The following is a 27734-nucleotide window of genomic DNA, read 5'->3' as shown; positions in this document are numbered from 1 at the left end:
TCGAACCTCGTTATTATTAACGCAGGCATTACAAGGAAGAGAAGTATTAGAAAGCAGCTCCTTTTTATTATGGATTTCTTTATAATCATGTAAATAAGAAATTCCGGAAATTTTTTCCTCAAGAATTTAATTCTTGTGTTTTGATTGATAATTATTACACTGCATACTAACTTTTCGCATACTGTTCGCGTCTAACAATTTCCTAATAATAACTACTTCAAAATTACATATGTTCTTGCACGAATTCAAAAGTACGTATGATACAATTATTATTTATCAAAAAATTCCAAGTTAGTAACTTTCTTTTCAAATGGCAAATAACATATACTTTGACTTACCTGTAAGTTTTTGTTCCTAATCATCATTTCCTCTTATAGAACACATCATTATTGTTCTCATAATTACTACCAGTGTCATAGATATTGTAGTGGCTACAACTGAATTAATAGAAAATGATAAATAACTGTGTATAACACTAACACATAACTGTGTGTAACAATGACACATAACTTTTACTTACATATCAGTCGATACGGGATTACTGTGATATCCTGTTGATGTTTCTTAAGGCACTTGATTAGGTGCGATACGGTATCATTCCTTATGGTATACTGTAGATAAGTATTTTAGAAAATAACAAGAATAAATCTAAATTATTCAGAGGTTCCAGTTTCGGCTTAGACATAAATACAGGACCATTTGCAAAGAAGAAAGGGTGCGTTTCTACAGCCTCGTTATAGTAACCATGAATACCAATCTCTGAATTACTGGTTACTAAACATAAATATCCTATAAAATTTAATATATTTCTTTAATTTTTAATACATACATGAGTTAGTAGTTCTAAATTATGAATCATCCTACCTGTGATATTACACTTTTCCTTATAATATCATCACTCAAGTGAACAACATTAAGATGTCATCCTATCTTACTGTGAAGATACTTAGTTATGTTATCTAACATTATAAAAATATCATCAAATTCAAGTCCTTTTATTCACATCACATGGCCACGACGATCTGGTTCTTCGTTATATAATGTTCTAAAATTTGTCGTATATATAGGATGTACAAACCGTGATATCAAGGTATCAGTTCTTCCTTCCCAAGGGACAGTTTCATTAAAATTCTGATAGAATTAAAAATTAATTATTAATATTCTAACAATCATATATGTTAAATACATTATAGTCAACGATATATACCTGAGCGAATGTAGGGGTGATTCCTTGATAATTATAAATGTCATCAGCCCACATCATTGTGCCACTTCTTTGTACTCCAGCCTCTAGATTAACAGCCTAAACAAACATACGAAATTTTATAGAAGCTGTACAAAATATAGTATATATGCGCAATATTGAAGCGTTCAAGGGGATATAAAGGTAATGTACATCACATACACGTGTACTCTCATGCAACAAAATACAATTAGATTCAATAGTATAAGCTCTTTTATTCATCATAATAGATTGGAAATTTAAGTGTCTTACGAGGGTGAGTAAAAAGTTACCCGCTCTGTCGGTGTAGAATTTGTTTTAAGCAATTGTCAAAAAAGACATACATCATTTTTTGACATAATCACTCAATTTCTGTATACACTTTGTCCATTTGCCGAAGGACCTTCGTATTTTCTCATTAAAAAATGTTTTGGGCTGAGCTGCGAACCACGAATGCATCGTCGTCTTCACCTTTTCATCAGCTTTTTCGGCATCCATCTCGCACAAACTTTTTAAAACCCAAATCTGTCGTGCACTATTGCATAAGCAGAGCCGTGGCTGATTTGCAAATGATTTGCCACATTATCCAGTGTCACTCGTCTATTCCATAGAGCATAAGTTCATGAGCACGTTCAATGTTGTCATCGTGGATGTGGACGAGCGTCCACCTGTTTTTTCATAACACTTGTGCGATCTTCTTTGAACTTTTGTGCCCATTCAAACACACTTCGTGACAAAACACTTTCTCCATAATGTGCATTAAATCTTTGATAAATATAGGCATCAAACATAACCTCCGACCACAAGAAACGAATCACAGCATTCTGCACTGTTTTCCTGCAAATCACCATTGCAAAGCGCCATTACTCGCGCAACGGTCACAAACGAATTGACGTAACACAAAGAAACCTGCGCAGCAGCACTGAACAGATATTGACGTCATACGAAGAGTGCAGATGGATCAATACGGTCGACAGAAGTTTTAACTATCTGGAGTGCGGATAAATTTTTACTGAGAGTCGTATAGGAATCTATAATCTGTAAGTACACCTTTGGCTGAATAGAAATTTCTCTTACATATAGTCAAAAATGCAGAAACTGTGTATTGAATTGGAAAGTGATAAAAAATAAGTGAAGTTTCGAGGTTGCATGTGATTGCATGAGTACACAGGACGTTTTTAGCGAATAAAAAGTAATTTTGAAAGACACGAGACTTATCGTGTATTTTATGCACTCTCTGTGTCCGAATTTCCAGAAGCTCTCTATCTTATGAAGCGTTTTAGATTAGCCGGAAAATTTTGTACGTACATACAAGAAGTATACGATCTAAGTGGAATATTCCATTATTCTCTTGATACAACAGAAACGAAATTTACAGAACTTCTCAGAAAGTTGGTTTATTATTACCAAATTAATAGAATTAATATACGTTTATCATCTTTACATACCTAAGTCGTGGAGGTTTATCGTGCGTAAAAAATTAGTGTCGTTTCAAAGTTACATTTCGTACATTTTAAGCCTATAATTTGTAACGTACAAAACAATGTAAATTTGAGCTGTTTCTTATCTCCACAATAAGAAAATCCAACTTTACGTTTTTTACACAATGATATTTATGGAACAGTAATATCATATTATTGCATCGCTTGGAGAATGAAGTCAAGGTACGATGTAACCCTAGTGTAAACGCTGGGATACCCAGCTGTGCCGCACTTATAAGCATAAGACACAATACCTATTAAATACGAGGTTAATTCATGTTGTATCAGCAGTGGTCCGCCGCGGTCAGCCTGAAAGGATCGTTAAATTTTTAATCAAAGATACTGAAATATATCGATCGAATTGTATTGAAATTATACTTATATACAGTAATAATCTTCTATTGATTTGTGTATTGAAATACTCCAATTTATAACGTACATGTTATATGTATTTTGAGCAAAACTAAGATTAGGAGGAAATTAGATTAAATACCATAACGAGGTGTGAGAAGTGGGCAAAACTATTAAATTGTGTTTATCTATTATTTTTAATGTTTAAGACGTCGATTTGATGTTAATTCGAATTGACGTGTCTTCAGATACCGTATAGTTTGTAGTAACTCTGTAACTTAATTACCGTACAAGAATCCTTTCCACCCTGAGCACGTTCGGCGCATATTATACCATCAGTGACATCAGGTGCATTAGGAAATTTGGAATAAGCTATTTTGCATTCGGCGTTCTTAATCACTGGCATTTGTACTTCCATTAATGCATTACGTCGTGGTCGTCCTACGAAGAAAATAAGAAAGATATTTAAGACTGGAACTGTTTAATTTTATTATAAAATTGATATCACTTACTATATCTTAATGCTCCCCATCCAGCAACAAGGGGGTTATAGCCGACGAAGTTGCTCTTTCGCAGGAGCTCTTTCGTACAAATGGGATATACGTACCCTGAAAAATAAAAAAATAAATGAAAATGCAGGAAACGAATGACCAAAAGTATGAGAAAGAATTGTACACGCTTTATGACACAATATATGTGTACAGTAAGAAATTTCAGGATATGATACTTCAGTAATACTCAATAGCATATATATATATATATATTTGAGGACTTACTCGAAAATGGCACCTCCTCCACCAATCTAAGAATGGCAATATTATGATTGTGTATGTTTTCTATTCCATCCATATGTGCACAATGTGCTGCGGTCAAAACATGCCTAGCCGATATCAGGGAACCTCCGCACTTCCATAGTGGTTTGTCTGGGTTTCGGGGATTACGAAAACCTAATGCAACGATCCATGGCCAAGCGCCTAAAATGCAATAGTCATAGTTGTGAATATACATAATTTTTTCTCACATAACGAGTAACAACGATTATTACCTATTCGATATTCGATCATACAGCAGACGATAAGTACATACGTACAAATACTCTGAAATAGAGATTTGATAAAGACAGAAATTAAATTTTTATTCCAGTGGAATACAAATTATTAAATAATTCTATATAATTTCTATTTGAACTATACTGAACTATAAAGTTCAAACGTGTAATTTCTGCCCTAACAGTTTTTGATCTCTATCCATATTATTACTCCTATATCAATTTTTTATTTCGAGCAAAAAGATACTCTTCCTAACATGAAGTAAAAGAAAGAAATAATTCAAGTTAATAAGTAAAGTTACTACCGATAAAATCATAGCATTATTATTTAGTCTAATTGAAATGTACATTGATGTGCTGTTTAATGCCTTTAAAGTTCATTCTTTGCAGTAAATGGCTTATTATTAATCGGAAAGAAAGACATAAAACGTACCAAGTTCAGCTGGTTTACCATCGACCACCACCCTGGTATGAGAGACGTTGCTAAAACCACAGTATGGTGGTCGCAAAGCCTTATACTTATACACAGTTTTTATTAAAATTTCTCTCTTCTCTTTGTTTGGATCGTTCGGACAGCAAACGATCGTAACATTGCCCTGGTATCTGCACACTGATCGTCTATAAAAATCGGTGGCTGTACGGTACTGTATCTGCCATATTTCTTGCAGAGGTTTACATTTTCTGTAGTCAAGGCACCTGCCTTCTTGATTGTCCGGTGTGGTACATTCTGGATCAAACAATTTTAAAACATTTATACAGTTCAAAGATGCGTAAGAAAGCGACACCGATTACTCAACTTTCGAAGTAGGAAGCCGATCAAGTCCACCGGATTGCCCTACAGACACGTATTAATCCGTAAGAGTTAGTCATCATGTTGATAATAATTATCTAAAGAAACTTTTCACGTGAAAATATAAACTTTTAATTGATTAGATATTGTGTTAGCCATACTTAAGAAAGAAAATGAAAATGAATGAAATGAAAGAAAAGGACTACCTTCAACCTCATTTTTTAAATAAACACTTTGTCAGTTTTGCGGTAAATAAATTCTTAGGAATTCAGGACAGTTTTTAGTGAATCATTTTGTTTCGACCGTTCGCGGAGAGACGCGATCGCGAGATAGCACGTCAACGAGAGTTGTAAGTTCCCGTTACGATTAAATAATCGACGCCACGAACTGATCGATCCCCTTATTTCGATTATGATAATAAGGGTAGTTCAATGAAATTCCACAGAATTAACACAAATAAATTAATGTTTATTTCAACAACTTATTAACTAGAAAGATATAAATGGAACAAAAAAAATGTAACTGCGTTTTGGTTGATAAGTAATGCGCGACATACCACATGTGTTGACGGTTCGACTTCTGGAAAAGTTCTGAACGCCTTTCGATTTTTTTCGTTTTTTCTGGAAGGTGACCCCCACTACGTTCGGATCACGCCACATTCTTTTACTGCGAGGTAAAATACGGGCCACGAGTCGACGTTTCTGGAAGTCGCCCTGCTTAATGAACCATGCGCTTGCCACTACAATGTTTGTTTGCCGGGCAGACGCGACGATCCGTCTGCGACATTATAGTGCCGCGATCGATAGTTAAGAATATGACCTATGGTAAGCCGCATGGCGTAACATTCTCCCCCCGTTGAGAGGGTACCGATCAAACTAGGGAGGTGTGGTTGAAGTTCCCATCTTATTTCGTCTCGGTGGCTAGTTGTTCGGGTTTCTCGAGATCGGGTTGAATTGGCAGTGGGACAAGCCTTTTGACGCCCCGATCCAAAATGCTCTTTGCCGTCTGAACTGTAGCTGTCCGGATGACACCATCGGCGCCTGGATGAACCTTGATAACTCGGCCCAGAGGCCAATGCATGGAGGGAACGTTGTCCTCTCTGAGGATGACGATTGTGCCCTTTTGGATGCTGTGTCCACCCTTGCTCCATTTATTGCGGTTGGTTAGCTCGTTCAAATACTCCTTATGCCAGCGGTTCCAAAAATGTTGTTTAAGCTGTTGGATATGCTGCCATTTGGAGAGTCGGTTCGATGGAATGTCTCTGAAATCTCGATCACGTAAGCACATTAATGAATCGCCAATGAGGAAATGTCCGGGAGTGAGGGCTAGGAGATCATTTGGATCGGTGGAGATAGGAGTTAGCGGGCGGGAATTGAGGACTGCTTCTATTTCTATGATAAGAGTATTACGGTGTTAAGCTCATATGTTTCTGTTTCTCCACTCACGCTGCGCCATAATATCCTTTGATATTTCCGATCCTCTGGTCGTACGAGGAATTGCCGATACATTTTCTCGATGTCGCCAGTGAGTACGTACTGATGAGCGCGGAATCTAATTAATATACAAAATAAATTGTGAATTGATTCGAGAATATAGGATTTCCCCATTTTCATGATTATCGTGATTTTTGTATAAATATATTTTTTAAGATACTAATAATTAGGTACTTATAAATTAGTATTATCAATTATTTTGCATTTATAATTCCGCCTCTAGTATAAGTGTTAATTGAAAACTAACTTTATGTTTGAAAAAGTACTAGCAAAGTCGTTGAGTAACAAGCCACTGATGCTAACACAAATAGCATTGTCGTAATTAAATATTTCTAAATATTCATTTTTCATTTTGAACCTGTAGAAACAATTTATTATATATACTATTAGCTAAGTAATTGCATATTTAATTAAGTCGAAATATAAAACTTAGTTATTTTAATAATTTAAAAAATAAAAAACTGACAAACATTTCAATTTAATTTATGGTTGGAACAAAAGACAGTTATTTTTCATTAATTGAAATATTGCAATGCAGAGTACTTTCGAAAATACGCCGAGAGTATTCCTGATGGTGAAACGAGCGTTGCTTCATCGAACGCAGCTAAAGAAAACAACATCTATGTAGTTGGTGGTACGATGCCTGAAATAGAGGGCGATAAATTGTACAATACCTGTACTATTTGGGGTCCCGATGGAACTTTGATAGCAAAACACCGAAAGGTAAGTAATATATTCCTTTATGGCTTTGGATTTGAAAATATTGGGGTGAAGAAAGTGACTCTATCTAGGAATAATTTAGGAATATACATATGTACATACGTATACTATAACCAATTCTATAATTTACGGTTTATAAAATACGTTATGATACGGGAAACGCCCATTTTTGTTGTAATGTGTAATATAAATTTTTCACATACTTAAAATATTATTATACTTATTTTTTCTCCTTTTTAAACATTATTAAATGATAAGATTTTTTAATAAAAGAAAGTGATAAAAACGCTGTCAGTTATTAAATAAAAAATAATTAAAGTTTAGGAGTTGGTAACTTTGATATTAAATTACAAAAGTTGCAGCAATAGAATTAGCGACTACATTTTTATGTTATTAGGTACATCTATTCGACATCGACATTCCTAATAAGATTACTTTTCGAGAGAGTGATTCACTCAGTCCTGGTAACTCCCTAACGACGTTCGACGTGAAGGGCTGCAAAATAGGTATTGGCATTTGCTATGATATTAGATTCGAGGAAATGGCACGCATTTATCGTAACAAAGGTACAGTAACTTAATCGATCAATACTTAACTAGCAAAAAATTAAATATCTTTCTTAAATATATTCTATATAAAATTAATATAATCTGTAACTCTGTATAAAAAGAAGCTTAATTTAAAAAACCAGTATATTTGCTGAAAATGAAACAAATAAAAGAATTAAAAGCACAATAAGAGGACTGTCCTCGCATATTCAGAAATGATGGAATGTGAACCGTGCAACTACGAAGTTAATTGGTATTCGGTGGCTTCATATTTCCTGCTTCTCTGGGTTAGGTTGCCAAATGCTGATATATCCAGCGGCATTCAATATGACCACTGGACCACTGCACTGGTCATTACTTCAGCGTTCCAGAGCGAATGATAATCAATTATACGTTGCCTGCATATCACCGGCTCGTGTTCCTTCAGCAAGTTACGTCGCATGGGGGCATACACAGTTGACCAATCCCTGGGGAAAGATTCTTTACGATTTGGAAACTCAAGAGAATATGGCAGTCACCGATATCAAAAAAAAAAAAAAAAAAAAAAAAAAATATGAGGCATACTATATAAGATTGTCATCGATTTAAAATCAAAGTATGAAAAGGATACCCTGGAGAGAGTAAAACACAGAATTATTCCAACTAAACATTCAGATCGTACCGACACCTAGGTATCGTCTTACAATTAAATCTCGGTCTCGAATGGATTAAAATGAAATACATACTTGCAGCTTCAACATCTTCAATATCGAGGAGATTCAAACTTTACAAATAAATGTAAATTGCGATGTAAAACAAAGCGATGTAAAAAGGGAAAAAGGAGGAAAGAAGGAACAGGGAAGCAAAGAGAAGAAACGAATTTTTCATTTTCTCGAAACTGGATCAAGTTTCAGGAAGACCATCCAAGTAATTGATGTCCTCTGTAATTATTTGTTAATCATGCGCGGAATCAGAACGATTCGACCTCGTTCCAAAGCAAATCGTTACTAGAGTAGAGACGGGAATTAATAATTCGTGTCAATTGTTCGATCGTGTTCACAAATTCAAATGCGGTTGAGTGGCGGAAACCATTTATAACACGTCCCATACAGCGTAGATCGCATACACGTCTTAGGATGTATTTTTGGTACTTATATATACTCTATATATATATTCTTACTCTATATATACTTATATGTACTCTATATATATTCTCTATCTTAGATATACCATAAAATATTTCGTGAAATCGCGTATTCGTGTCTAATGTCAGGGATTCTCTTTCCACAAGTCTGCGTTTTCTATATTATCTTTCTTCCTTACCAGTAGGCATTCTCACAATTTGTGATTAATACTGCTCGTACAGGAATATTAGGTTTTTGACGTTGTAAAATTTCACGTGAAATAATAATGCCTATATATTGACTAATTTATCAATTAATTAAATCCGTGTATATCAAGTTTTCTATAATTTAGTACTTTCGTGTAACTACAGAAATTTGATGCAATATAAAACTTGATTAAAACAGCGATTCATTAGGAAACGAGAATAATGATGCAAATATTTTTTGTAGCCATTATATAGGATTTCGATCGCATAATTAATCAGTATCAACTTACCAGTCTTTAACGGAAGAATAGAAGGAAGGGTAGGCGGTACACAGACCGCAATTATCATCATCTTCATGTAGAGTGTCAAAATGCCGAACATCTTCGTTAGTCGTCAGAAGTCGCGATGAGAAGCGTAAAAGAAGTGCACTAGCCAGAAGTATCTGCGACAGAAATCAGAATACACTCGTTTTCGCATGGTTGGATCAATTTCGCGTGGGACTAACCTGATTGAACCTAACGCGGGATAATTGTGTTAGGGAAGTGATACATTTACACTGTACATGAGAGTGTGTGTGTAAGGGCCAGAGGGCGTCAAGGTCTTAGTGGAGACAAAAGACTGTTGCCAGATGTTAGAAGAATCTAGGATAGTCGGTTGGCGACCAGCGTGCGTGCAAGACGTTCTTCAGAGTGTAATATAGATGTATAACTGTTGCGTGGGAAATATAGTCAATAATTTGTATTCCCAAATCCTCGAATTTCCTTAACATGGTAGCAGAGCGTGGTTACTAGTTTTGCAAGATATTTGGTGCGTGGTTACGATCTTGCGAGTGAGTTTTCAGTAAGGAAAAAAAAACTTTCAGAGGAAAAAATATACTTCGAGCACGTAGGAACGCTTGAGTAAGAAAAGAAAAAAAGAAGAATCAATTAAAATGGAGAGATCGGAAATCATGATACCTATATTCGATGGTGAGGATTATGGAATGTGGAAGCAAAGAATCACGATGTTTTTCAAATATAAGGAATGCGAGGTTGCTACAACTAGAATGAAGAACGAAAGAGACGATGAAGACTGGGACAAAAAGGATTTGAAGGCGATTAATATAATTTATAGTGCAATATCGAACAGACAATTGGAGTATGTTAGGGAAGGAAAAACGGCGTATGATATAATAAAAAGGTTCGATGAAATGTACTTGAAAGAGTCGACGGCACTGCAGATCGTATGCAGAAGGAGATTGGAAAACATAAAACTGGAGAACTACAGTGATTCAGCATCATTCTTTAACGATTTTGAGAAATTAATCAATGAATTAAAAAGTGCGGGCGCACAAGTAAGTGAGAGGGAAAAGCTGAATTACATGCTGAATACGTTACCCGAAGAATACAGCTACATAGCGGACATAATAGACGCATTGAAAGAAGAGGATCAAACGGTAGCGTATGTAAAAAATAAAATAGAGATAGCAGAGAAGAAAAATAAATCCAATCGAGGAGAAAGGCAAACCAACGCCTTTTCTGCAAAAAAGGAAGGATGCTTCAGATGTGGAAGATTAGGACACTTTGCGAGAGAGTGTCAAAATGGCGTCCAAGCGGGAAGCAGTAACGGCTATTGGCATGGGCCAACACGTGGTCGAAACAGAGGAAGAGGGAACAAAGGCAATACGAGCAGAGGACGTAGAAACTTTCATCGTCAATCAAGAACCGGCACGGGCGAGCATGGAAACTCAAGAGCAGGCATATGGACAGCAACGGCGCACTTAGTAAACAGCGCCGAACGTAGTGGTATGAGTAAAAAGGAAAGATGGCATAGGATGCTAGGACACGTAAATTTTAAATATTTAGAGATTTTGGGTAAAGAGCAACTAGTGACTGGCATACCGAATGAATTTGAAAAGGAACTTTTGAAATGTAGGGTGTGTATAGAAAGCAAAATGCATAACTTACCTTTCAAAAATAATCGAACTAAGACTAGGGAAATAATGGAAATTATTCATACGGACGTATGTGGTCCCTTTAAGACTACCGGATTCAATGGAGAAAAATATTTCATTTCATTTATCGATGATTATAGTAAAATAGCTAGGATCTATTGTATAAAATCAAAAGATGAGGTCTTTGATTCTTTCGTACAGTTCGTAAATGAAGCCGAAAATTTAACGGGCAAGAGGTTAAAAATATTAAGATGCGATAATGGTAAAGAATATTTAAATAATCGAATTTATAAATTTGCTAGGGATAAAGGTATAAGAATAAATAATTGCTCAACATACGTACATGAATTAAACGGGACAGCGGAAAGGTATAATAGAACAGTGATGGACATGGCGCGTTGCTTGTTAGCGGAAGCGAAAGTACATAAAAGGTACTGGCCGGAAATAGTTTGTACAGCGGCATACTTGAAAAATCGAATATTAGCGAATACTATAGAAAGAAAGACACCTTTTGAAATATTCTTCGGGAAAAAACCAAGTGTTAAAAATCTACATCTATATGGAAGTAAAGTTTTTGTAAGAAGGCCAGAACAAAAAAGAGTTTCCAAATGGGACAAGAAGGCAGATATGGGAATTCTATTAGGATATAGTGAAGTAGGATACAGAGTCTTATTAGGTGGGAACATAACAATAGCTAGACATGTAGAGGTCATAGAGACAGACACTAAATGTATCGGTTTTGAGGAAAATTCATTAGAGGCAGATAGAAATGATAGCGAAGATAACTATTCATTGGATGGTATGGATATGGAAGAGTTAGAAGGTAGGAAAGATGAAAATAATAGTAGTATTGAAAGCTCAAACACTCCTAGGAGATCTACACGTATTAAGAAAACTCCAGTAAGGTATCCAGAAAAGGAAAATATTTGCGAGATTCATGCAAATTATTGTAAAGTAGATATCCCTCGTACATTTGAGGAGGCGATTGGTTGCGAAAATAATGAAGTTTGGAAACAGGCTATGGATAAGGAAATAGAATGTCTCTATAAGAATAAAACTTGGAAATTGGTAGAAAGGGTAAAAGGCAAAGAAATATTAGATGTAAAATGGGTTTACACGAAAAAAATCAGAGGACAGGTATAAGGCTAGATTAGTGGTAAGGGGATTTCAACAAAGAAACGTAGCCGATGACATATATTCTCGAGTGGCGAGTAATCAGACCTTTAAGATATTGCTATCATATTGTTGTCAAAATGGATTAATAATTGAGCAAATGGATGTAGAAACTGCCTTTTTAAATGGTGAAGTAAGCTCGGAGGTATATGTAAATCAACCAAAGGGATATGCGGACGGAACGAATAGAGTTTGTAAATTATCGAAAGCGCTTTATGGGTTAAAAGAAAGTCCGAGGGACTGGTATGAGTGTTTTGATAAGTATGTGACGAGATTAGGTTTTAAAAAGAACAATATAGAGCTGTGCCTATATACTTATGGAGAGGGAGAAAATGTTGTTTATTTGTTAATATACGTAGACGATTTGTTGATTTGTAGTAAAAACAAAGGGAAGATACAAAGTGTAAAAAAAATTATTAACTGATAAATTTGAAATGAAAGATTTAGGTGAAGTAAAAGAATATCTTGGAATAAATGTAGAGTATGATTATTTAAAAAATGAAATGAGATTAAGCCAAAAGAAATACATAGAATCATTAGCAAACAAATATAAATTACATAACAGCAAATTGTACTGTACACCTATGGAGACCAACTTAAAAATTGAAAAAGCTGAGATAAATAGAGAGGACATTGGATACAAGAATTTAATTGGCGCATTGCTGTATATTAGTGTAAATACCAGACCCGATATAAGTTATAGTGTGAATTATCTGAGCAGATTTCAAGATTGTTGTAACGAGACACATTTTAAATATGCCTTGCGAATATTGAAATATTTGTACCGGACTAGAGATTTAGGGCTACATTATAAAAGAAATGAAAAGTGCGAAACGATAGATTGTTATGTGGACGCTGATTGGGCAGGAGATCATATAGATAGGAAATCGACTTCTGGGTATGTAATTAGATGGTATGGAAATGTAATTGGATGGAAGTCTAAAAAACAAAGGTGTGTGACAAAAGCCTCGACGTATGCAGAGTATGTTGCTCTATCGGAAGCGGTGAGCGAAGTAATGACTATCAGAGAACTAATGAAAATCTTCGATGTAAATGTAGACGATAACCCTGTAAAAATCTATGAGGATAACTCTGGAGTAATGAGTATAGCAAAATACGGAACTTTTACAAAAAATTCTAAACACATCGAAGTTCATTACCACTACGTTCACGAGTACGTAAAGGAAAATAAGATAAACATAATAAAAGTAAGTACAGAAGAAAACACTGCGGATATTTTTACGAAGGCACTGTGTAGAGAGAAATTTGAAAGGTTTAGGTCATGGATGAATGTAAAATAAGAGAAATGTAAATAAAGCGATAAATGTTAAATATTTTGTTAATTCGACAAGTATGTAAATAAAATTAAGTGTACAGTATAAATGTAAGGAGGCGTGTTAGGGAAGTGATACATTTACACTGTACATGAGAGTGTGTGTGTAAGGGTTAGAGGGCGTCAAGGTCTTAGTGGAGACAAAAGACTGTTGCCAGATGTTAGAAGAATCTAGGATAGTCGGTTGGCGACCAGCGTGCGTGCAAGACGTTTTCAGAGAGTAATATAGATGTATAACTGTTGTGTGGGAAATATAGTCAATAATTTGTATTTCCAAATCCTCGAATTTCCTTAACATTTACTTCATTTATTTTCCCTACGTATGGACAGTGTGTTGTTAAATGCTTCGTATCGTATCTTGTCATATTGTTTATTGCTCTTGTTTGGTGACCAATTTTTGCTAATTCGTCACTTAATTTTTTTTGTGTTAGTTTTTGAATGTAGTCCTCTTATAACTATTTCGTAGCTCCTTTCCGTTTTCAGCTGGTATGTGTGGTACACAGCGTTTTTTCTTTTAATTCCTTTATCACTTTCCTATAATTTTCTGGGGTGTTTATTTGAATTTTTACTTGTTCTAATTTTGTTTGTTTTATTGTGTAGTTTTCCTTCCCAACTATATCGTTTAGTCGATCAATAAGCGGGTCTATTATCTGGGCGTCGACAAATATTGGTGGTGGTTTTGTAGTTTGCGTTGATTTAGTTGTGTTTTTGGTTGTTGGGTCGTCTATTTCTTCCGTAAGTGAGCTGAAGGAGTTTCTTAATGGTAATTCTTGCAGCCATCGCTGCTTTTCTGTATCTGAATTTCCTGTTATTTTTCGTTTCTTGCTATAACTTGCCACCTTCCAGCTTTCATCCTGTTGGGTTAATTCGTTATTGGTAATATTCTCTTCATTGTTTGGTATTGTTTCCATATCAACTTCGTTTGTAGCTGAGCATTCCTGTTCTTCGTTTATTGGTTGGCTTGGTTTTGATATGTTTGTTGTTTTATTTATGTAGTATTGTTCGTCTTTGTTAATTATTTTTATCGGTGGGATGTGCTTTTTCATTTTAGTTTTGCTTGTAGTCTTCTTAGTAGAAGACACGAGTTTCCACCATTTAGCTATGGGCGTTGTCGTAACTTTCTCTTCCCCACTTGCCGCACTTTTTCTGAAGCACTGTTTTACACGTCCGTTTAGCTCGGTTGCTCTGGCAGAACTCGATTTACAACATTGAGAACATTTATATCGAAAATTCTTTCTCGCATGAAGCTTCCGTATTAATACAAAAGGCACGAATTAAGATATATGATTATTCACAAGTATTAGAGCACTTGCTGATCTTATAGATTTTATAGAAAATGTGATACATGATTGACCAAGATTATTAAGAAAATGATGTTTACATCCGTATGAGATTAACGATCCGAAATACACACTTTGTGAAAATTCGTGACAGTTGGAGGAAAAGTAATGAATTAACGATTATGTGACAGCAATTAAAATCCGTCGATCTAAGGTCTTTATTAAATTAAATAGTTCAAAATCGTTTACATATTAGGTGATCCCATAAGTTTTTGTGTATATATTTATACACTTTTGTGTATATATTTCATGTGTCGATTTCTAAACATACGGCGATAAGGGACCAATGCACTTGAGCTTAGCTGATCGAGAACAGGCTAGAGTAGATCTTCGTGGGCATAAGATCGTAATATAGTGAACACAGTGACTTCTAACAGTAAAAAATCACGAGTGAAATGCGTATCCATTTTCGACATCTCATGTTATATGAATTTCGGAAAGAAAGTTCGGTAACAATTGCCAGGAAAAACATATGTGCTGTTTACGGAGAAAATGCGCTTTCATCTCGCACCTGTAGGAAGTGGTTCCAACGTTTTAGAGCTGGGAATTTCTGTTTAGAAGAGGAGGTACGCTCCGGGCGTCCTCCTCAGACAGACGGAGATAAAATTCGGGATCTTGTTGAAAAATCACCAAGTTTGACAGTTCAAGAGATGTCAAATGTCCTGAAAATACCTAAGACAACGATTCATAGGTGTTTAAAAAAAATGGGGATGGTGTCAAAGTTGAACGTTTGGGTGCCCCATGAACTTACGGAACGGAACCGTCTTGAACGAATGACAGCGTGCATGTCATTAATTGCACGTAATAAACGTGAACCATTCCTTAAACGCCCCTGGTAACTGGTGATGAAAAGTGGATACTTTTCGAAAACCCTGAACGGAAACGTAGCTGATCCCAACGAAATCAGCCACCTGAACGCTGTGCAAAACCAGGGTTACATCCACGTAAAGTTCTTTTGTGTGTATGGTGGGATTATAAAGGAATACTCTATTTTGAACTTTTATCTAGTGGTGATACCATTAATTCAGACAAATATTGCGCTCAGTTGGAAAAATTAAGGGAAGCACTAGCTGAAAAACGGCCAGGTTTAGTGAATAGGAACAACGTTATCTTCCATCACGACAATGCTAAACAGCATGTCGCGAAAAGCGTTACAAAAAAATTGTCTGAATTTAATTGAAAAATTTTACCACATCCCCCATATTCCCCAGACTTTGCCTCATCTGATTCATACCTGTTCAGAGCATTACAACACTTTTTAGTAGCTAAAAAATTGGAAAATATTGACACTCTCAAAAATAGCATAGAAAATTATTTTAAAGAAAAACAAGAGAACTTTTATCCAGACGGAACCTACCAGAAAAATGGGAAGAAGTTGTACAACGAGAGGGGGATTACATTTTTTCATGAAACTGAAAGGTATGTAAACGATCTTAACATATATAACCTCTCGAAAAACGGCACGAACTTATGGGATGACCTAATAATTAAACAACTATAAATATATCAAAAGATTATAATAAAAGAATGTAATAGAATATCTAATGTCCGTACTTGTAAATACAACGAAAAACGTAACGTGTAGATTGCAGATGTTTATGAATGTAAAATTTGCGAAAAGCATATGAAAGTTATACACATAAAATATACAAATATTGATATATGCACGAAAACTATGCGTATATGCACAAAGATATGTACAATTTATGAGTAATATGTCTAATATTGATTTATTAACGTTATGTGAATTGATACAAAAGGATATTTAACAATTTCGTTTTAAATAAAAATCTATTTATGACGACGCGCCAAAATTCGCATTACGATAAATTACGATAAATTATAAATTGCTTTTCCGTATCTGCAGCACTCGAATTGTACAAGTAATGTGTGCGTTTGAGGGCCCGACCTTTTGGTCGACCGCGCCATACCTGCAGTAAAAACGCATACTGGCTTCGCATTTAGATGTTCGCGTTCGACTTGGGAATGGCGCGCATAGACTTGCCCTCTCCTTGCGGATCATTGGACAAGTTAAACCTACCCTTTCGGGCGGCAGCTCGCTTAGCTGGCGCCACGCGATACCTGCCACCATATAGCTCGGTCCCAGCAGGTTGGCTCTCCAGCCGATTATTCCTGCTCGACAACCATTTTGTATGCTTACCGCTTGCACCGACGGTCACAGGTTTCCTCTCCAGCTCGCACGCTTCGTGCTTTTTTCTGCGCCCCGGTTCTTCGTTACTGTTGTTTTCTTGGTTCTATCTTGTTTATTGTTCTATCTTCGATCCAGTGTTCTGTTTGTTGTATCCGTTTATTTCTTCGTTGCGATTCTTTGTTTGGTTGTTGTTGTTGTCTCTATAAACTTGAAATATAAATGCAATTTCCTTTTAAATACAGTAACGAGGTTTATTCAATTTCGATAACATTGTATTAGTAAGATATCGAAGCTAGCAACTTTTCGTTGAAGTTTATTTTATATTTCTTAAATTATTCGGGTAAAGATAACTCCACACTGACGGCCTATTGTCCACAGACAGATGTCGTAGTAATCGGCGGACAATGTCTGTCAGTGAAACTTAAGGCGCGTACGGGCAGACTACAGGCGTCTGTAGACATTGCCTGCCGACAACACATGCCAAAACATGTATATAAACTGCCTGCAAGCAACGTCGCTTGTCCACTAGAAGTTTGCCGGGTATCACTGCGTATCGATGAGTCGAAAATGCCTTGGAGATGCAACACACGGATCGTTTAAATCTACCTGTAATCCAATCAAGCTAGCCTAAAAAAAAGACAAATTCAACATTAAATTGTATCGGACATTTTGCTACAACGCTCAACTGATAGAAATCATGCTCAGGAACAAATATATGTCTTTGCTAACTTTCTAAATATATGTAGACGACGTTTTAAATTGCTAGTAGTTGAAACAAACAATATGATATATTTTTGAGTGATCTATAAGGATTTACAGGCCCACTGGGAAATCTTATTAGTGTTCTCTTGCACCATGTATTAAAGCGCATCAACACCGATAGAAGCACTGTACACGCGATATCGTCGCAGTGTCTCCTGAAAATCGGCGATAAGTCGCTCGAAACTTTACTGGAAACATTTCTCCATGTTCTACTGACAATCACATAGCATGTGTCATTGCTGGAATTTGATAAATTTGGTTGAGAACACGAAAGAATTTTCCGTTTACAATAAAGCAAGGGACTATCGAGTTGGAACAGTTCGTGTTTGAAAATAGCGTTCTATGCTAAAATAGCGGTGGAAATTATACTACATGTAAAAGTGAGTCATAAAAACAAATACAATTTTCTTATTTTCTATCTTTTTTACTTTTATCGCAAGTTTGATTTCTATACATATAACTGTTTTCAATTTAAGGAGGAACTTATTTTCTTAAGGGCTTTTCATACAAATTTGAAAAATAACTGTTGTTTTTGATCCCTTATCTCTATCTTTATCCTTCTATTTTTGTGAGACTGTATCGGTTATTTATTCTTAATATTTACAATCCGAAGTCTAATTTATGTGCCGTATTAATTTTCTGTGAATAATTTAGAGATATGTGAAATCTTGCTATATATATATACTGTTTGGTACCTATTAGAAGTGCGTTCGATCTAATGTGGAAAATTCTTAATTTTAATAAAATAGTTTCAAATTGCTAAGGCTGGGGCAAACTAAGAAGTTTCTGGAATATACAGGGTAGTAAGTCGCTTCGCAAATATGTGTACATCGGGACAATATGTTACATATGTAATCCCTTACACAGTTTCATATGATCTTGTAAAATAATCATTCTTCTTTTAATATCAGTTGGTTTTTGTATTTTTATTTCATTTATCTCATAGATTATAATTCCTTTAGGAAATTTTTGCAAAAATTTTCGCTGGAAATTTTCAGAAAACCTTATTCCTGAACAAAATTTGTTTTGTACTACGAACTGTCGCATTTAAATAAGAAAAATTCTATTTATGTAATTTTGTTATTAAGCTTGTTCATATCTAACTTCAAATTATCTGTAGCTTGTTTATAATTAATTAAGTTTGAAATGTTTGTTTGTTAGTTATTACAAAAGGGTCATAGCTAAGTTTTTGAGTTGTGCTCAGCTTATTATAACTTCAGTTATTATGCTCTGAGCGTCATGTTGTTTCTTAATAAAATTCTTTAGTCTCAATAATCAATTTTCTCTGTTCATAAAGATGGTGGTTGTTTATTTTAAGAATTTTGTTCTTAATTCCAAATATTGCGGACATTCTTTTATTATGCATTAGTTGGTATCCAATCTTCTTGGATAGGACGTATTGTATATTCCATTTTTATTTGTTTTATATTTTATCCTGTTTCCTAGACTCACTGCACAATCACGTTTGTCTCTCTGCTAATCTAACTTGTACTATTATTCTTTTAGTTATTAACAATAATTTCATATCTAAGCAACTCACTTCAATTATGTTTTCTGAGTCGTTAGTATATTTATATACTTCACCGTTGATAATTCTGTAGATTATTCTATTCTCTCCGTTTATTACGCCCCAAGGCTTACTATAGGCCGTGTTCCTAACCGTCGCAAACAGATCGTCTTACATGACCGTCGAGATATACACAAAGTAGCGATAAACGCATAGTTGTCGTCAAGCAGCGAGTTCCAGAAACATCTATTCGCCTTCGGTGCGTTATTTTATCCGCATAAAGAAGCTGGTATACGTGATCATAGGCGCGAACGGTGGCGTGATCCGAGCGTAGTGGGGGTCGTCTTCCAGAGAAGACAACGAAAAGGATCGAAGAGTAATCGGTCCCTTCTGAAGAGTCAAACGTTATAAACTGCTTAGTCTAACGAATTCATTGAGAGATATCGCAAAGTCGGGTCGAATTCCTATAACATATCAACTGTATTTATCGCTAAATAATTTGTGACGTTTTTATTATTACATTCATTATTTTTAAATATACAAGCTATATTAACCTGTTAATACAGTGTTAAATTCATTGAACCACCCCTATTATCGGGATAAATAAATCAGGGGATCGATCAGTTCGTGGCGTCGGTTATCTAATTGCAACGGGAATTTACTACTCCCGTTGACGTGCTTTCTCGCGATCGCGTCTCTCCGCGAATGCTCGAATAAACACGGATTGCTTTTTAACTAAACATATTCATACCCTGTTTTCTCAAAATCGAAAGCTTAAAACATCCGTTCTTACTGATGTTATTTCAATTATATTTATATCGCGTTATTTCAATTATCTAATATATTTTTTACTTTTTTCATGTAAAATCATCATTTTACCAATTGTACCATAATTATTAGGAAGCTCTGTTAGAATTTAATCTTGGAATTAAGATTAATAATCTGTGGAAGACACAATGTTTGTGTTGAAACAATATAATGTGATATTTATTAAACAATTATTACAGGAATTATAAGTGTGTGTGTTCTGGAATGTAGACAGTTGACTGACTGGCACAGACACAGACACAGACTGACTGGCTTAGTGACCCATGGCCCTTGAAAAGGTTTTGAACCCCACTCTCTATGCAGTAATGAGTGTGACCTGTGTGGGTGTCTGTGTGGCGTCACATGTGCCGCAGAACCTTCTAGTAGCTTCTCGACGTGCCCATCGGGAATGTTCCATCCATATTCCTACGCTTCTTCCGCCGAATTCTCGAAAGAGCATGCACGTGCTAGCCGCCGTGGTACATCTCACGAACGCACGCTAATGAGGATATCGCTGAACAACGAAGGAAAGAATCCGTTCGATCAATCACCTCATCTGTATGCGATTAATATCGTTGTATTCCAACAAACTCTGAACAATAACTTAAACACGAAACTGTAATTTGTGTCTTTATAATTTGCAACGTTGTTAAAATTTTGTATCTCCCTTTGCAAATGCAAATAATTTAAATGAAAAAATACATGGTTTTTAAATCGTTTCTCTTATATTCGTAATAATAATTTCGTTCTACAGTGAATGCATTTATTATTCAACGACGTGATTTTCGGTTGTTTATTGGAAAGTTATAATGCTGCTGATCTATAGAATTAGTACTGACTGTTATAGTAATATGCACAGCGAGTCATTTGTAATAAATTGTAATTACTTGTAATGTATATCGATTGTAATTACTTGTAAACCACTCGATTCATAAATGCATACATATGTGGCGGCACTCGACAGCACAAATACGACAACTCGACACTAACTAATACCAGACAACGGCAGCGCAGTGGTTAGCGTCTCAAGTTACGAGCGTTCGGGATCTGGGTTCTTAAATCCCGGCGACCGTAGTCCGATTTTTCTTCCACGATTCTTAAATGAAAAGAAAATACAGCAGTACCCTAGCAGCGACATCTACAGCCAGCAGCTACAATTATCATTTGTGTCTTTGTTCTCTCCTAAAGGCCGTCCAAGGGACTTGAGAATGCAAAGAAGAAGTGCTGCAAGAACATAACAAATATATTTACAAACCAAAACCAATTCATTACAACGCTCATCCTTCAATTACATCCTCCGCTTCCTTTCTGTCAATCCATCTTGCCCATATGTGGTTCCATAGCTGCTGAATCGTATATAGACAAACAACAACTTGAGTAAGCAAGGGGGATGGATGTAGAGCCGACAAATAAAGGAAAAGGAGAGAGAAGTGTTTCGTCCTTGAGTTTATCATATTGTGGTGGCCGGGGGATTCAACGCTATGTCCTCGATTCGCTCTAAGTACTCAGGTTCTAGACACCCTTGGAGGGCCGTAGATTTTTCTTCATCGCCCGCGATGCTCGCCGCCGCGAGCTATTTCTCTAGTAAGGAGAACCATAGCACTATCTTCTAGGGCATCGTCAAAGGCACGCGGACTCTTCACTGGTCGTAACTGTTTTATTCTTGTTTGACATATCGTAGGCGCGCCCGGAATCACGATAATTGAAATCTCATTAGCTCGATCACGTCGGGGTCACTTACACCTCACATATTTCAAATAAAATCTGCATAATTCTGAAGGAAACACAACTACATTTGGGTTATCTTGTTTTCACAGAAACCTGAGAATTGCTCAGAGTATTTTAATAAAATATTCAACTACTTTAAAACGCAAAAAATAGTTTATTGTATGGAATATATAGAGTGGTTCACGCAATTGTTTCGGCATAATTGGAAAATTCGAAATGTGTAGCTTTAAAAATATTGCAGAGGAAAAATCGGATTCGTCGAGGACAACCTTCGTTCAGAAAGTAAGGGAAATTGGCATTGCTGCTAATTGGTCAATTTGTATATCGGTGGTTAGAAAAGGATGCTAGCCGCTCTCGAGAGAAAGTCTCTAGTGGGAGACGTCGTTCATTAAAAAATAGGCGTTTCGACCGTTCGCGGAGAGACGCGATCGCGAGATAGCACGTCAACGAGAGTTGTAAATTCCCGTTACGATTAAATAATCGACGCCACGAACTGATCGATCCCCTTATTTCGATTATGATAATAAGGGTAGTTCAATGAAATTCCACAGAATTAACACAAATAAATTAATGTTTATTTCAACAACTTATTAACTAGAAAGATATAAATGGAACAAAAAAAATGTAACTGCGTTTTGGTTGATAAGTAATGCGCGACATACCACATGTGTTGACGGTTCGACTTCTCGAAAAGTTCTGAACGCCTTTCGATTTTTTTCGTTTTTTCTGGAAGGCGACCCCCACTACGTTCGGATCACGCCACATTCTTTTACTGCGAGGTAAAATACGGGCCACGAGTCGACGTTTCTGGAAGTCGCCCTGCTTAATGAACCATGCGCTTGCCACTACAATGTTTGTTTGCCGGGCAGACGCGACGATCCGTCTGCGACATTATAGTGCCGCGATCGATAGTTAAGAATATGACCTATGGTAAGCCGCATGGCGTAACATTCTCCCCCCGTTGAGAGAGTACCGATCAAACTAGGGAGGTGTGGTTGAAGTTCCCATCTTATTTCGTCTCGGTGGCTAGTTGTTCGGGTTTCTCGAGATCGGGTTGAATTGGCAGTGGGACAAGCCTTTTGACGCCCCGATCCAAAATGCTCTTTGCCGTCTGAACTGTAGCTGTCCGGATGACACCATCGGCGCCTGGATGAACCTTGATAACTCGGCCCAGAGGCCAATGCATGGAGGGAACGTTGTCCTCTCTGAGGATGACGATTGTGCCCTTTTGGATGCTGTGTCCACCCTTGCTCCATTTATTGCGGTTGGTTAGCTCGTTCAAATACTCCTTATGCCAGCGGTTCCAAAAATGTTGTTTAAGCTGTTGGATATGCTGCCATTTGGAGAGTCGGTTCGATGGAATGTCTCTGAAATCTCGATCACGTAAGCACATTAATGAATCGCCAATGAGGAAATGTCCGGGAGTGAGGGCTAGGAGATCATTTGGATCGGTGGAGATAGGAGTTAGCGGGCGGGAATTGAGGACTGCTTCTATTTCTATGATAAGAGTATTACGGTGTTAAGCTCATATGTTTCTGTTTCTCCACTCGCGCTGCGCCATAATATCCTTTGATATTTCCGATCCTCTGGTCGTACGAGGAATTGCCGATACATTTTCTCGATGTCGCCAGTGAGTACGTACTGATGAGCGCGGAATCTAATTAATATACAAAATAAATTGTGAATTGATTCGAGAATATAGGATTTCCCCATTTTCATGATTATCGTGATTTTTGTATAAATATATTTTTTAAGATACTAATAATTAGGTACTTATAAATTAGTATTATCAATTATTTTGCATTTATAATTCCGCCTCTAGTATAAGTGTTAATTGAAAATTAACTTTATGTTTGAAAAAGTACTAGCAAAGTCGTTGAGTAACAAGCCACTGATGCTAACACAAATAGCATTGTCGTAATTAAATATTTCTAAATATTCATTTTTCATTTTGAACCTGTAGAAACAATTTATTATATATACTATTAGCTAAGTAATTGCATATTTAATTAAGTCGAAATATAAAACTTAGTTATTTTAATAATTTAAAAAATAAAAAACTGACAAACATTTCAATTTAATTTATGGTTGGAACAAAAGACAGTTATTTTTCATTAATTGAAATATTGCAATGCAGAGTACTTTCGAAAATACGCCGAGAGTATTCCTGATGGTGAAACGAGCGTTGCTTCATCGAACGCAGCTAAAGAAAACAACATCTATGTAGTTGGTGGTACGATGCCTGAAATAGAGGGCGATAAATTGTACAATACCTGTACTATTTGGGGTCCCGATGGAACTTTGATAGCAAAACACCGAAAGGTAAGTAATATATTCCTTTATGGCTTTGGATTTGAAAATATTGGGGTGAAGAAAGTGACTCTATCTAGGAATAATTTAGGAATATACATATGTACATACGTATACTATAACCAATTCTATAATTTACGGTTTATAAAATACGTTATGATACGGGAAACGCCCATTTTTGTTGTAATGTGTAATATAAATTTTTCACATACTTAAAATATTATTATACTTATTTTTTCTCCTTTTTAAACATTATTAAATGATAAGATTTTTTAATAAAAGAAAGTGATAAAAACGCTGTCAGTTATTAAATAAAAAATAATTAAAGTTTAGGAGTTGGTAACTTTGATATTAAATTACAAAAGTTGCAGCAATAGAATTAGCGACTACATTTTTATGTTATTAGGTACATCTATTCGACATCGACATTCCTAATAAGATTACTTTTCGAGAGAGTGATTCACTCAGTCCTGGTAACTCCCTAACGACGTTCGACGTGAAGGGCTGCAAAATAGGTATTGGCATTTGCTATGATATTAGATTCGAGGAAATGGCACGCATTTATCGTAACAAAGGTACAGTAACTTAATCGATCAATACTTAACTAGCAAAAAATTAAATATCTTTCTTAAATATATTCTATATAAAATTAATATAATCGGTAACTCTGTATAAAAAGAAGCTTAATTTAAAAAACCAGTATATTTGCTGAAAATGAAACAAATAAAAGAATTAAAAGCACAATAAGAGGACTGTCCTCGCATATTCAGAAATGATGGAATGTGAACCGTGCAACTACGAAGTTAATTGGTATTCGGTGGCTTCATATTTCCTGCTTCTCTGGGTTAGGTTGCCAAATGCTGATATATCCAGCGGCATTCAATATGACCACTGGACCACTGCACTGGTCATTACTTCAGCGTTCCAGAGCGAATGATAATCAATTATACGTTGCTTGCATATCACCGGCTCGTGTTCCTTCAGCAAGTTACGTCGCATGGGGGCATACACAGTTGACCAATCCCTGGGGAAAGATTCTTTACGATTTGGAAACTCAAGAGAATATGGCAATCACCGATATCGGTAATTTACAGCTTAAAATTAAAAGCGAGAGATCCATGATGTAATTAATTTTTAGTCTCGTTAATTTATCGATTTAGCCATCTTCCTCTGTATTTGTTGAATTTATTAGTAAGCATTACTTATTACTTCGTATGTTTCTTTTTTCTATCAGATCTAAAAGTTGTTGAGGAAGTAAGGGCTCAGATACCTACATTTTCTCAGAGACGTACAGATTTGTACGACACTGTCTGTAAGAAGGAGTAACTCTACACTAAAACAGAAAATGTTTTTTTATAATATTTCTACTACAATATCCCTTTTTTGTGAATTATTACTAATTTCTTATCATTTGTACTAAATGAATGACTCAATTAAGAAAACCAAAACGTTATAAATAATAATCTGTATATCTTGTGTATCTGTATATATTGTGTGTGTGTATGTGTATATATATATATATGTAGTATCGTGGACGAAAGGCCTAAGAAATATCGGGCGAACTATGAACAATGTCGCGAGAGCCGAGGCGCCGTCGGGCCCATCAATGTGTCATCGGTCTTTTCAAGTGCATAGTTTCGTGGAAAAGACCTACGTGACCCTGGCCACGAGCGTCTGCAGAACACGTGTGCGGTGGGCCTAGGAAAAAGACAACAGAATGCGGCAACGACCAGAGAGTTAGTCGAAAAGCAGAGAGTGTGAGTCGAGAAACAGAGTGCGAGTCGAGAAGCAGAGTGCGAGCTGAGCGGAGACAGAGGTTGCGAGTGGCGTTGCCGAGAGAGTGTGGATTGCGCTGTTTTCTGTGCGTTTGGCGTGAATAGTTCAGGTTGAACAACAATCGTCTTTTTCTTTCTGATTAACATCTCTATTGTCCACTCTTTGTAAACACATTATATCACGATATTACATATATTTTATATTTTAGAAATATGAGGCATACTATTTAAGATTGTCATCGATTTAAAATCAAAGTATGAAAAGGATACCCTGGAGAGAGTAAAACACAGAATCATTCCAACTAAACATTCAGATCGTACCGACACCTATGTATCGTCTTACAATTAAATCTCGGTCTCGAATGGATTAAAATGAAATACATACTTGCAGCTTCAACATCTTCAATATCGAGGAGATTCAAACTTTACAAATAAAAGCGGCCTGTTCCCCTTTCCACGACAGACTCTCATACCATATCCGCTCTTATCCAGGCTTTTACTTGAAACCAGCAATGCGTTCATTTACAATTTAAATTTACCCGGACCATCCACTGAATCGTCAGTCCTTTATAAATATATAATGAACCTAGAACATGTGCCTGTGCCTCTGGTATCGATGTTCGGCTTGTGATGTTCGTACCGGAACCTTCGCACAATTTCAATTTGTCACGCGTGAACATCGATTCTTCCAAGGGTCACAGCTTTATGCGGCTAAATCCTTTAGAACGATTAAAATGATACTAATGATATGGTATTTTTTACAAAGATTTAACATATCCATCAAATAGGAAGTTTCGTGCTCTCCTATTTTATATTAATTATAAATTAATAAGTTTTATATGTGTTATTTATAGATCTAATAAATTTTGTATTGGTTTACAGCAGGTGCTCCGGGTATAAACAGACGACAAACGAACAAATAGAAATTCAAACTATTGTCGTTGTTTAACTCGCATGGGACTATAAGCTCGAATTGGACTTAAACGTTACGATCGTCGAGAATAATTACTATATGTACCCTGTACGGCGGGCAGAGAATCTTAAGTTATTAACGGCAATTCCTTTGTGCGTAATTCAGGTTTATTAACAACCTGTAATGGATAATCATCGATGAACTCTTTTTGAATAAAGTTCACATTTATAAAGCAAACACTATAAAATACGACAGGACAATTGTAATCGATAAATAACATTTTATTAGGATATTATAAGAAGCTAAGATATCGAGGTACATTAAAATTGAGTCCGCTGCAACCCTCATGACATTTAAAATCCTACGCGTATATTGAGTAAAGTTGTTATATTAAATATAATCATATTAAATACAAGCTCGTCCGCTGGATTCCCAAATTATTTGGTTAAATACTTTGAATACGATAATACCGAGTGTTAACAGTAGTAAATCCTCTATATGGTATGTTTACTTTGCTATCTTGAATAGGTAAATAACATTTCACTTTAACGCATTTAACCAATATTAACATTTAACATTTAACCAATATTATACGTATATGCACATAATGTTACTGTTACATATAATGATATATACGTAGATATGCACGTTAATTAAATCCTCTATATGGTATTTTTATATCAGTATCGTAAACATTGTAAACCGGAAATCTTTTATTACACACGTACATATACAGTCAATATTATTGTTACATATAGTGATACATACGTTGATCCACACATTAATTAAATCCTCTATATAGTATTTTTAATTTGCTATCTTGAATAGATAAATAATCTCGAATATAGACATACAGGTACACTTACGTTGATATACACCTTTGTACATTTGTTTTGCCATTTTGTTTCGCCTTTCAGGAACGATATGTTTGGAAATGATATGATATTGAAAACAAATAGGCCATTAAACGAGAATGGATGAATTCAAACGGAATTAAGTGATCTCAATTCCACAGCTTTGGCGGCTGAACGTGTTTTCC

The 27734-nt window shown here is 35.8% G+C and overlaps 3 protein-coding genes across 12 annotated transcripts; 2 read left to right on the top strand and 1 right to left on the bottom strand.

Annotated features, from left to right (window-relative positions):
• Window positions 1-46: 46 nt before the first annotated feature.
• On the bottom strand, window positions 47-22462 carry LOC126875968 (venom serine protease Bi-VSP-like). Of its 8 annotated transcripts, none has more exons than XM_050638877.1 (8): window positions 22360-22462; window positions 3831-4028; window positions 3567-3662; window positions 3341-3495; window positions 1208-1303; window positions 1079-1131; window positions 521-789; window positions 47-437 (listed from the first exon to the last, which is right to left on the bottom strand). In XM_050638877.1, exons 1-7 carry the CDS (start codon window positions 22460-22462, stop codon window positions 765-767), a joined length of 726 nt encoding a protein of 241 aa, XP_050494834.1. In that variant the 3' UTR covers window positions 47-437; window positions 521-764. The 8 variants fall into 8 exon arrangements, 7 of the variants coding, with proteins under 7 accessions (XP_050494834.1, XP_050494835.1, XP_050494832.1 ...); XM_050638878.1 differs by having other exon boundaries at window positions 47-431; XM_050638880.1 differs by lacking the exons at window positions 47-437; window positions 521-789; window positions 1079-1131 and adding exons at window positions 1516-2260; window positions 2958-3012 and having other exon boundaries at window positions 1228-1303.
• On the top strand, window positions 2223-27435 carry LOC126875981 (omega-amidase NIT2-like). 3 transcript variants are annotated; one of them, XR_007693834.1, is made up of 5 exons: window positions 2223-2262; window positions 6924-7108; window positions 7503-7671; window positions 7946-8324; window positions 26174-27435. XR_007693834.1 is itself a non-coding variant. In XM_050638914.1 (4 exons), the coding sequence occupies exons 2-4, from the start codon at window positions 7025-7027 to the stop codon at window positions 8239-8241; spliced, it is 549 nt and encodes a 182-aa protein (XP_050494871.1). In that variant the 5' UTR covers window positions 2223-2262; window positions 6924-7024; the 3' UTR covers window positions 8242-9057. The 3 variants fall into 3 exon arrangements, 1 of the variants encoding a protein (XP_050494871.1); XM_050638914.1 differs by lacking the exon at window positions 26174-27435 and having other exon boundaries at window positions 7946-9057; XR_007693835.1 differs by lacking the exons at window positions 6924-7108; window positions 7503-7671; window positions 7946-8324; window positions 26174-27435 and adding exons at window positions 23835-24019; window positions 24414-24636.
• Window positions 24740-25487, top strand: LOC126875988 (omega-amidase NIT2-like). The gene is made up of 2 exons (XM_050638921.1): window positions 24740-25090; window positions 25242-25487. Exons 1-2 carry the CDS (start codon window positions 24865-24867, stop codon window positions 25331-25333), a joined length of 318 nt encoding a protein of 105 aa, XP_050494878.1. The 5' UTR covers window positions 24740-24864; the 3' UTR covers window positions 25334-25487.
• Window positions 27436-27734: the final 299 nt, after the last annotated feature.

This window comes from Bombus huntii, unplaced genomic scaffold (assembly GCF_024542735.1).
Source record: "Bombus huntii isolate Logan2020A unplaced genomic scaffold, iyBomHunt1.1 ctg00000061.1, whole genome shotgun sequence".
NCBI classification, from domain to species: Eukaryota; Metazoa; Arthropoda; class Insecta; order Hymenoptera; family Apidae; genus Bombus; species Bombus huntii.
This window is presented reverse-complemented; position numbering and strand designations above follow the sequence as displayed.

Bases quoted from the DNA above. Each gene is read 5' to 3' on its own strand.
- LOC126875981 (XM_050638914.1), top strand. From the start codon at position 7,025: ATGCCTGAAATAGAGGGCGATAAATTGTACAATACCTGTACTATTTGG. The intron at 7,109-7,502 runs GTAAGTAATATA...TTATGTTATTAG, and splicing joins TGATAGCAAAACACCGAAAG to GTACATCTATTCGACATCGA. The intron at 7,672-7,945 runs GTACAGTAACTT...TCTCTGGGTTAG, and splicing joins ACGCATTTATCGTAACAAAG to GTTGCCAAATGCTGATATAT.
- LOC126875988 (XM_050638921.1), top strand. From the start codon at position 24,865: ATGCTGATATATCCAGCGGCATTCAATATGACCACTGGACCACTGCAC. The intron at 25,091-25,241 runs GTAATTTACAGC...TTTTTCTATCAG, and splicing joins TATGGCAATCACCGATATCG to ATCTAAAAGTTGTTGAGGAA.
- LOC126875968 (XM_050638875.1), bottom strand. From the start codon at position 22,462: ATGTGGCGTGATCCGAACGTAGTGGGGGTCGCCTTCCAGAAAAAACGA. The intron at 3,663-3,830 runs GTAAGTCCTCAA...TTTATTTTTCAG, and splicing joins GGAGGAGGTGCCATTTTCGA to GGTACGTATATCCCATTTGT. The intron at 1,304-3,340 runs GTAATTAAGTTA...ATGTTTGTTTAG, and splicing joins GTGGAAAGGATTCTTGTACG to GCTGTTAATCTAGAGGCTGG.